The 10,697-nt window shown below is 56.6% G+C and overlaps 1 protein-coding gene across 2 annotated transcripts in view; it reads right to left on the reverse strand.

Moving 5' to 3' along the window:
- STEAP3 (STEAP3 metalloreductase) overlaps nt 1-10,163 on the reverse strand; it is a 53,276-nt gene extending 43,113 nt beyond the window's left edge. The window contains exon 1 of one of the 2 annotated variants that reach the window (XM_025935264.2): nt 10,006-10,163. In XM_025935264.2, the coding sequence (XP_025791049.2) occupies nt 10,006-10,099 (94 nt within the window). In that variant the 5' untranslated portion in view covers nt 10,100-10,163. Of the gene's footprint in view, nt 1-4,461; nt 4,651-10,005 lie in introns of those variants that run through there. The other variant, XM_086718443.1, reaches the window with a different exon arrangement.
- Nucleotides 10,164-10,697: the final 534 nt, after the last annotated feature.

The following is a 10,697-nucleotide window of genomic DNA, read 5'->3' on the forward strand; positions in this document are numbered from 1 at the left end:
CCAGGGCCAGCCACTACCTTATTTCTGGCCACCCTGCAGCCATCTGGTCTTAACAAAGCGCCTGGTCTTAACTTCTTGTGGCCGCCCAGCCCTGCACCCAGGTTGTTTGTGGCTGACTCACAGGGCAGTGGTGATCGACCCCCCCACCCTGCCCACTGTATCCCACGTACAGGCCTGGCTGGTCACCCAGTCCCCGCACAGGCCCCTCGGATTCCAAACGGCCCACCCTCCTGGCGCTGCAGGCCACCCCATCTTTGCGCAGACTCCACCTGTAGGGCCCGTGTCCCAGCCAACACCTTCCCGCTGTGTGCCTGCATGATTCACCTTCAGAGAGACCCTCACCCGGACCGCAGGGCATACTGTCACCTCCCAAGCCCACCAGTAAAATCACAAGCCTACCTTCCCCACGGGCCTGATGGCCACACCACAAGCATCGGGGGTGACAACACCAGGAAGGGTCAGCCACCACAGACCCCAGCACGCCGGCTTTGGGACACCACTGTCTTCCCTGGGAACTGAGATGGCCCGTTTGCCAGCCCCCAAATTCCTTCACATTTACCCGTGATTGATTTTATTATACTCTTGGGGCTCTGTTTTTCAGTTTAAACATCTGAGCTATCCTAATCTGATAGCTCTAGAAAGCTTAGGAACGTGTGCTTCCATCCCACCTGGCTCTCATTAAGCGGAAGGGCGAGGTAGGAAGAAGTTGGTGCCTGATTGCAGGACAATTAGTGCCCACCTGTTGCACATTCTGCCAGGTGACTGTGGTGATTTACAAGGACAGACTGACTGGGAAGAGCTGAGCAGCAGGTAATTCTCCGGTGATAGGGTTCCACACCCCAGGGGGAACCTGGGGGGGTTCTGCCCAGGGGGTTGAAGTGACAATACAGGCCTTTTTGATCCTGCATAAGTGAGCAGTGGCTGCTCCCGCCCACCCTCTGCCGTCTCTGGTTTTGGATCCTGGCTCGCATTAGCTGTGGGCCCTGGGACTCAATGATGCTGAGCCCCCTCACTTCTAATTGGAAATAAGGTGGGGGAGAGGGGTGCCTGGGTGGCTCGGTTGGTTAAGCGTATGTCTCTTGATTTCGGCTCAGGTCATGATCTCAGTTTGTGAGTTTGAGCCCCACACTGGGCTCTACGCTGACAGTGCAGAGCCTGCTTGGGATTCTCTCTCCCCTCTCTCTCTCTCCCCCTACCCTGCTCATGCTCTCTCTCTCTCTCTCGCTCTCTCAAAATAAATAAAAACTTAAAACACAAAGAAGTGGAGAGTGTGGGGTTTTGCTGGGTTAGAAATGACCATGGACACTCATCCCACCAGAAGTGGGACTCAGTCTTGAGTACCTGGCACCAAGACGGTGCTCAGTACCCTTTGTTGAGTGAATAAATGATGAGGCAGAATTTGGACAAGCAGATATAGTTAGTAGTTAGGAGCCTCTCAAGTTGGGGGTGGAAAGAACGGATTGGAGTCTCGTGTTTAACTTGGGAAAGTTACATCTATCTCCTTAAGAGACCCGAAGGTTCAAATGTGCTTATGGATACGTCATGCTTGGGGCCTGACAGGTGGGGAACTGAATGTTCAGTGATGATGACTGTCATTTCAGGTGTAATCCAAGCAGTGCCCATGGCATGCCAAGGATGTGAAGGGCTGGTCTGTAGATGTCTGGGCAGGTCGGAAAGCTGGCGGGCCCAGCTGCAGAGGGCAGCAGGAGGAAATGAATGTTCTGTAGTCCAATGTTTGGAAACCACCTAGAGCGATTTCCCCATGCCTTGGTTCCCCTCTCCAAGTTCTGGAACCTCCACAGCCTCCTGGATTCGGAACGGGGTTGGCAAGGACAGGATATGAGTGGGAAAAGAAGCACACCCCCCCTCCAACCACCCCCCCCCCCGGCAGGGAGGAAAGGAGCCAGCTTGGCTTTAGGTTTTAATGACTGCTTTGAAAGGCAAGCTTCCTGGTTTTAAATCAAGAGGCTCATCCTCAGTCCAGATGCTAGAAAGCAATTTCACGGAGTGCTCATCTTATGAAGCTTGGACCGCCCAGGCAAGGGAGACGTGGCCACCACACCAGTGGGGAGGGCAGGGAGGGGTAGACCCAGCCGCAGAGAGCCCAGACATCCCTGCAGACCCGGCTCCCCGGCTCCATCCCAACCTGCCTGAAAATCACCCCAGCCACTGAAATGTTCTTTTGCAGGCCGGTCAGAGAACGAAGCAGGGGGCACAGACTTTTCCTCCCAGTCTGGAAGACACTGGCCAGGACACTAAGCAGGGAGCCTCGAGGCCTGAGCCCTGTGGCCATCTCTGAAACATAGAAGAGGATGTGGAGGCCACTCTCTGGGCTTTAGCTACCTTTTCTAGGGAACTGAGGGGGCTCGGACTAGAAGAGCAAGGAGCTTAGAAGCTCTCCAGCTGATTAACACTCAAATCCTGGGGGAAGAGGGAAGGATCTGATATTTTTTGCACTCCTAAAACTCATCACTTCACACAACTAATCCCTCAGGCAGGTATTCTTGTCACTGTCTTATAGAGATATCAAGTGCAGCGTCCCTTAGCAAGGTAGATGAAGAAGCAAGTGTGGAGAGCTGAGGACTTGGCCAAGGTCACATGGTGAAGAGCTGAGATTCAGACTCGGTTCCATCTGACTGCAAAGCCAAGGGCTCTCACTTACAGTGAGGCAGCTGAAGCTGCCTGACCCACCCCCCCCCCACCCCCCCCCCCCAGGGCTCAGGTGCGCAGCTTTGGACTATAGTCCTTAACTCTCACTGTTTAATTGCCTGGAGCCCTGCCCAATACTCTGATAAGCACAAGGAGGGAAGGGCCAGGGGGCAAGGAAGGGAAATGAACTGAAGAGGGCACATCTGTGATCCCAGGGTGACCACAGGTCCTGAGGAGCTCAGCAGGCTTGGGACTGGCTGTCCAACCTCCTAGTAAACAGGTGGCCTGGAATGAGCTCTGGGCTGGCTCTGAGGTCACTCCAGGCCTTCCTCCTAGATTGCCTGGCTAAGGCCACCTGCCCATCATTCAAAGCCTCCTTCAGGAAAGTTTCTATACCTCACTGATGCCCCCCTAAGTCCCATTTCTCCATCAGACAATGATCAAGCACATGCTCCCAGCTGTCCCATCACCCCTCTCCCCATTCCCCCAGGCCACCGGGGATAGAGACAGGCACAGAGATGGGTAAGACGGTCTCAGTCCTCCAGGTGCTTCTGGCTGGGTGCAGGGTCATGCAGCCTCTGATTCAGTCCAGGTGGATGGGATCTAGGCATCTGTATTTTTAACAAACCATGCAGGTGGCTGAGGGGGCACACCCCTGTGAGACCCTTTTGGCCTTGTGGATATCCTGGACCCCATCACTGCATTTTTTGGGCTTCCACCTCTGAGAACATGGCCTGTCGGTCTCACTGGCAGGCTCTGGGCTTCTAAGTCCGATAAATCTGTGTACAAATCCCTATTTCTGCAACTTGCTACCTGCGTATCTTTGCCAAATAGCCATGCTTTCTGGGGCTCAGTTTCTCCATCTGTAACAAGATGACAGTCGTGCCTTCCTGGCCTGAGGATTAACTGGGACAGTGCATGCATAGCAAGCTGCCTGGCACAGATAAATGCACAACAAATGTCCGCTATTAATTATATCATCACTGCACTCTGATAGACAGAAATACTTCCCTGGGGCTATTTCCAGAACCCCACTTCCCAGAGTCTGTTTCAGAGGCGGCCCTGGACACCTGGGAGGCCTTTCGGTGCCCTCTGCCACGGCTTCTGCAGGACCTGCCTACATTTTCTCCGTGGTTTCCGCCTCTTGGGCCCCAAAGACATTAGCTGAGTGTACCTTTCATCTACCCAGATGCCCAAAGTTCCAACCACACCCCTGTGGGCAGCCTGCCCCCACATTTCGGGGAAATAGGCAGGAGAGTCGAGTTTCCCAGGCAAGAGCTCGTGGCCAGAGGCAGGCACAGGTCAGCCTGGCCCCTTCCAGTCCAAGGTCGGGCGCCCCGCCCTGGTCGGCCTGCTCCTCTGGGGCCGACAAGCGGCTGGGAGGCCTGGCGGGGAAGGTCCCGCCCACCGCTCCCCGCCCTTCCCTGAGACCCGCCGGCCGGAGCCTCGGGGACCTAGGACCCGAGCATTTGGCCGGTCCGCAAGGCTGCAACCCGGGTCCGGACGCGCGTTCTCCCTAGTCCCGCCCCGGGCAGGGCGTCCCCGGGCCCTGTCTCCCGGCACCGCGCACGCTGCTGGCGTCCCCAGGGAAGGCAGGCGCGCAGTGGCGGACAGGGGATCCGGGTTCTCTGTCGCCGGGCGCACGTGGCTCGGTCCCAGCGGCCCCGGTCGCCCGCAGACGCGTGGCGGCGCCCGGCTTTGGAGCGGCGGTGGCGCAGGGGTGCAGCGGGGGCAGCCGCCGGGGCGGGGTGGGGGGTCCCAGGCAGGGCGCAGCCCACAGCCCCGCGAAACGCGGCGGAGGGGGTCACTCACCAATCCGGCGCGCCGCTTGGAGCAGCGGCGGCGGCTGAAGGTCCGTGTTGGAGGCGGTGGCTCGGCCCGGAGGCTCCTCCCCTCCCGGCGCCCCGCCCGCCCCCGGGGCCGGACCTGCGGGGGAGGTGGCCGCCCGCCAGCCCGCCCCTGCTAATCGGCCTCCGCCGCCGCCCCCAGCAGCGCAATCGGGGAGCTGCAGGGTGCTCTGGCCATGCAGCCGGCGGCGGCGCCCTACGATCCTCCGCCCCCGGGCCCGAAGTTCAGAGCCAGCCCGCCCCCTTCCTGATCTACTTCCCCTCCTCCCTGACGGGGCTCAAGTGTGCAAAACTCCCGGGCCACCACTTAACCAGGACAATGAGGGCGCGGAGACCCGGGTGACTTCTGTGTCCCGCTTCCTTAATCGGAGGGACACTTCAAATCCATTACCATTTTATAACCGGGGGTGAGTGGTAGGTCGGGTTTGCACAGATGGTAAGAGACCAAAGTGTCAGGTTGGATCCTGCTTCCGTCATTTTTGCAGTGGAAGCAGGCAGTAGAGGCCCCTTCTCAGCAAGGCAGGCAGCATCCAGGCACAATGGTCCTGGCATTTCTCTGTCCCTTGTCCACTTATTGGGCAGACTTTTGGTCCTTGCCCCTAGTCCTCAGGTTTCAAGGCCTGGGAGCTTGTGGAGGACCCTTGGGAGGAGCTGCTGGGGACAATGGAGATTGCCTTCCTGTCTTGACTTGCTGCGCCCCCAGACAATCCCCTGCCCCTGAGAAAGGTGGCCCCCCAACACTGTCTGCTGGCTTCCCTTCCCCCATGTGGGTGGCTGTAAGGCGAGAATACCTTAGGGGTATCTTTCTAGAGGTGCTCCCATCTGAAGCCCTTTCTCACCTGCGACTTCACAGCAGGTGCTGCTGGTTTATTCCCCTCCCTTTACAGGTGAGGGTGCTCTGGTTAGGTGGGGTACTGTTGGCATTAGGGTCCGTCATCTGGGAGGCTGACTTGGGGGTTTCCAGACCCTGGGACTCGGTCTAGAATATGCCTGGGGGACATATTCCTTCAGCTCCTGATAAGGAGCTTCTGATTACTCCGGGGAGCCAAGCTGGGCGGGGAGATAAGCCCTGGGGAGGAGTTATCTGAGCCCCGAGGTCAGACACAAGGGGCTGAGCCCTGCAAATGGACCCCAAAGAGCACAACAGAGGGGTGAAGAGGCAGAATCGCGACCTCCTCCTGGTGGGAAGGCTGCTATGAAGGGCCTCTTCTCCCCACCCCCACCCCCCCCCCCCCAGATCCGCTCCAGAGAGCCAGAGCCTGCCCCGCCTCCATAGTTTCCTCCTGCCTAGAATACCCTGCGTCCCAGCTCTCAGCTGTGAGGCCCCAAGGCCCAGATCCTCTGGCACCTCCTTTTGCCCCGCCCTACCCCAAGGCAACACCCACTGAGCTCCTGCAGCAGTTCTCAAAGGTCCCTTTTCCGTTCAACACTCAGGGAATCCTGCCATACCACACAGTGTTCCATGTGCCAGGGACCCAGGTGCCCCATGCCTGGTCCCCGCCCTTGGATGGTGGGTTGCTGCTGCAGTGGGTTATAAACTTTGGGAAGATAGGAACCAGTTCCTAGCCCCCTTTGGTGACCCCCACACACTAGGTGTTCTTTAAGTATCTGGCTGATGGCCATCTCTGAGCATCCTTCCTGCAATGCCAGTGGACGGCACGAGGAGACCGAGCTTGAGAAATGGAGGCACTCAGAGGTCTTCTGCCATTCTTGGAAGGACCCTTGGATCTGCCCAGCATCCTTCCAAGGACACCTGGTGGGGCTGTTTGTGGGGCTCCCCATGAGCTGGAGAGGTGAAGGCTGGCCTGGCAGAGGGCTACAGAGGGAGGAATGTCCTAAGCATGAGCTTCCTCGGGAGAACATCCAGGGGCCTGAAAGGGTCGGGGCGTAGGTAATTGAATGCCCTTAAGTGGACAGACATCACCCACCCTGTCGGCCTTTGGCACTTTGCTTGTCCGTCTCCCCCTGGATTGGGAGCACATTGAGTGGAAGCTTATCTGGCACGGGCTCCGGTGTGGATGAGGGTTCAAGAAATGTTTCCTGAATGTTTGGGGGTGGGGAGGCAAACTTTTGGAAGCAGATGAGCTCTGTCCTGATCTAGGGGAGAGGACGGTATGTTGGCATTGGCTGAGCACCTCCTCTGCGTCGGCCTCGTGTCTGGTCAGGCCAAGGGCAGAGCAGTCAGAGCCATCCTTTCAAGATGTTGGGCAGATCCTGTTACTTCTCCGCTCCCCCCCTCCCACTCACCCCCATCCTGCCAGGATGGCCTCCTCCCTTTTCCTCAGATAGATTCAGCAGGGTCCTCAGGCCACAATCCTTGCTGTTCCCTCTGCCTGGACCCTGGTCGTCCCTATGGCCCTCTCTCCCTCTCTCAGTTCCTAGCTGAAATATTATCTCAGTGAGACCTACCCCATCGTCCCCTCATCCATGTACCTTGCCCTATTTCCTTCTTGTTTTTTATGTTTATTTTTTTAAAATTTTTTAACGTTTTATTTATTTTTGAGACAGGGAGAGACAGAGCATGAACAGGGGACGGTCAGAGAGAGGGAGACACAGAATCTGAAACAGGCTCCAGGCTCTGAGCTGTCAGCACAGAGCCCGACGCAGGGCTCGAACCCACAGACTGAGAGATCATGACCTGAGCCGAAGTCGGCCGCTTAACCGACTGAGCCACCCAGGCACCTCTATGTTTATTTTTGAGAGAGAGAGAGAGAGAGAGAGAGAGCCCGTGCGAGCCCCAGAGCACATGTGAGTGGGGGAGGGGCAGAGAGAGAGGAGGACAGAGGATCTGAAGCCAGCTCTGTGCCGACAGCGACAGTGGAAAGCCTGATGTGGGGCCCAGACCCACAAACTGTGAGATCATGGCCTGATCCGAAGTCGGATGCAAAGTGTTTCTTCCCTAACATGCTATCAAACACACTTTTCCTGTTTGTTGTTCATTAACTGTCCCCTCCCACAGAAATGCGAGCCCCCCCCCCCCAGAGTTGCATCTGCCTCATTCACTTCTGCATTTCCAGTACCTCGAACAGTGCCTGGCACAGGGTTGCTGAGTGAAGGTACCCCCATTCTCACCCTTCTTCACCTCCTTCAGCATCCCTGGGAAGCTTCTCCCATGGCTCCCGAGCACCTCCTTTGCCTTCCCCAGAGCTAGCATGGTTCTGGGACAGACCTGGTATATGCACTGTTGGAAGTCTGGGCCTAGAGCTGCTAAATATTCTCTTTACAGAGCCCCTGGTGTCAGCCTCCAGAGGTAGCCTTTTCCTCTGAAGACAAGGGTAGCCCTTGGGCTAGGAAGACAACAGTATCCAGGAAGAGAATCTAAGTTCATTGCCTTCTTGGGCCAGAGAGAAGAACGTTGTGCACTCTCAGCTTCTTGGATCGATCCAGCATCTGTAGGCTAGGACAGAGCCCATCCATTTCACAAAATAAACACCCTAATTGACTATGAGGAGATGACCACGAGAAGCTATGTGCCCAATGTGCTCTGACGCCTGCGGGCCAGGCCACCTGGACCTAGTCCTGCTGGGCTGGGGCTACAGACCCAGGGAGGACACTCCTCACCAGTGCTGTCCTCCCAGCCTCCGGGCACAGAGAGCTTCTCCCCGACGTGACGGAGGGAATGAGGCTGCAATTCGGATTTAAGTTTACAGACTGTTTCCACTTGGCACCTTATTTTGAACCAATATCGTGTTGGGGCGCCTGGGTGGCGCAGTCGGTTAAGCGTCCGACTTCAGCCAGGTCACGATCTCGCGGTCCGTGAGTTCGAGCCCCGCGTCAGGCTCTGGGCTGATGGCTCAGAGCCTGGAGCCTGTTTCCGATTCTGTGTCTCCCTCTCTCTCTGCCCCTCCCCCGTTCATGCTCTGTCTCTCTCTGTCCCAAAAATAAATAAACATTGAACCAATATCGTGTGACATCGTAAGGCGCGGCTTACAGGGCACTGGGACCCCCACCCCTGCACCCCAGAACTTGGTACTCTGGTGTAAGACTGCCTTCCTTCTTCTTCTTCAGTTTATTTATTTGTTTTGAGAGAGAGAAAGGGAGAGTGGGGGAGGGGCAGGGGGCAAGAGGGAATCCCAAGCAGGCTCCGCTTTGTCAGTACAGAGCCGGATTCGGGGGCTTGATCTCACGAACCGTGAGACCGTGACCTGAGCCGAAATCAAGAGTTGGACTGAGCCACCCAGGTGCCCCGAGACTGGCCTTCTTCCAGTCTCTTCCAGAGTCCATGTTGAAACATGGGCTCCCCCCAAGAGGAAAAGCCCTCTGAGCTCAGTGAAATGAGCTGTATATCCACAGGAGATTTAACACTGGCCAGCACGAGAGTGTAGAGAAGATTCTAAAGGCAAGTGCTAATAAAAGGGGAGGGGGATAACGACTGGGGGTGGGGTGGGCAGGAGAAACCATTCCTCTCAGGGAGTCACTAGCACTTAGTAGGTACTTAACTCTGTGTAAGATGAAGTGTCTTGGCTTGTGACTAGACCACCGGTGGCCAGTGAGAATGTAGGAGCATTCGGTGGGCCCAGAAGCATCCATCTATGGTAGCATTACACTGCCTTTCAGTTGTGGGCGGGGGGGGGGGGGGGGGGGGGGGTTGCAAAGGCACACAACTGGAGAAGTCTGGGTTTTAGTTAGTCCTTGCTCCGCATGTGGTGCATGTGATGGCCTGGGGGTAGGGGTGGGGGTGGGGGGTTAGAACTGCCGAGTCTCAGGCCCACCCCAGAAGTCCTGAATCAGAAGTACATTTCAACCCGATCTGCCGGAGCTTATGTGTATGTTCAAGTTTGAGAAGGACTGGGACAAATGAAACCAGCAACTCCTTGAACACCAGGGCCAAGGTCGAGGATCAGAAACCTTGAGCAGACAACACTCACCCTTACTGAGCGGCACTTTAACACCGTATCCTTTGCTTTCTCAGAGTCTCTTATGAGTCATCAAATAGGCTGACTCAATCTGCTTGTGAATTTGTATAAATATGGAGTAACTGACTCTGTCCTTCACAACAATGCCTCTTATACAAAACTCCAAGAGGAGAAATGGAAGATGAGTACGCTTACTCCTTTCCAGTAACTGATCTTCTCCTTTTACCGTGGGGGCCAGGATACTCAGACGCATATTCACGTATTTTCCCCTAGACCATGATTTTTTTGTGTCAAGTTGACGATCAGCCGCATCGTTAAACTTTTTCGCTCGAAGCTATCCTAAGCTGCTTTTGGAAAAAGCCAATTGTGCAGGCGAAAGGAATAGGAAACATCCGTGTGCCTTAGTGGCCAGTCCTCCCTCCCCCTTGACGGCCATCACCCTTTCATGGCAAGAGCAGGGTCGTGGCACGTCCTCTACTAGAATTTTGAGGAGAGAACAGAGGAGTAGGGAGAAGGACGTGCCTTCGAACATCAGCTGGGTGTTACGGAGGAAAGAAAACCCACCCAGCTAGGGGTCACAGCCGGGGAAATCATGACAGGGGGCTCACACCATGCCCCTTTCTGCTACCTCTGTGCCCATGTACACGTCTCACCTGATTGGGAGTGCAAGGTACTGTCCTTCATGCTAGGGGCCTCCTTGCAGGCTGGGGCGGGGGGACGCCGTTCAGCAGAGGCCTCAGTAGCCATCTCTCCATGTGTTGCTCCCTCTGCCGCTGGGTCCCCAGGTGGGGTATCTGCACTCAGCTCGCTCACTGCGGGGGGGTGGGGCAGGGAGGGGGTGTGTGGGCGGAGGAGAGAGTCAGGTGAGGCTGTTCAAGGACTGGAGTGTGGCAGCAGCTCTGCAGGGCAGAGGCGGGGTCACTGACCTTGGGCTCATCTACAAACACACTGTGGTCAGTGGCGGAGATAAGCCCTTCCCCCACCTGGGGATGTGTTTGAACCTGCTCAGTTCTGGTGCCTGGGTCTTGGCTCTCAAGGAAAGGGAAGGGAAGGGAAGTGACATGTGCTGAGGTCCCACCTTGAGGCCAGCGCTGTGGCAGGTTGAAATCACTCCATGTAAGCCTCCCTGGCCTCCACATCCCCGAATGGGATCAGCCCCATTTTTCAGATGAGGAAAGTGACCTCATGCCCAGAAGAAGTGGCAGAGCTGGGATCCGAACCAGGTCTCCCTGACTCCCGTATCTTTCCACTACCTTTGCCCCGCTAAGTGGAAGGCTCCTGTGGGCCATGGCCAGCACGTCTTCGGTGACCCTCGTTAGTGCCAAGGACTGGGCCCGGCGTGGTG

Source organism: Puma concolor, chromosome C1 (assembly GCF_028749965.1).
Source record: "Puma concolor isolate L17-30 chromosome C1, mPumCon1.1.hap2, whole genome shotgun sequence".
Lineage (NCBI taxonomy): Eukaryota > Metazoa > Chordata > Mammalia > Carnivora > Felidae > Puma > Puma concolor.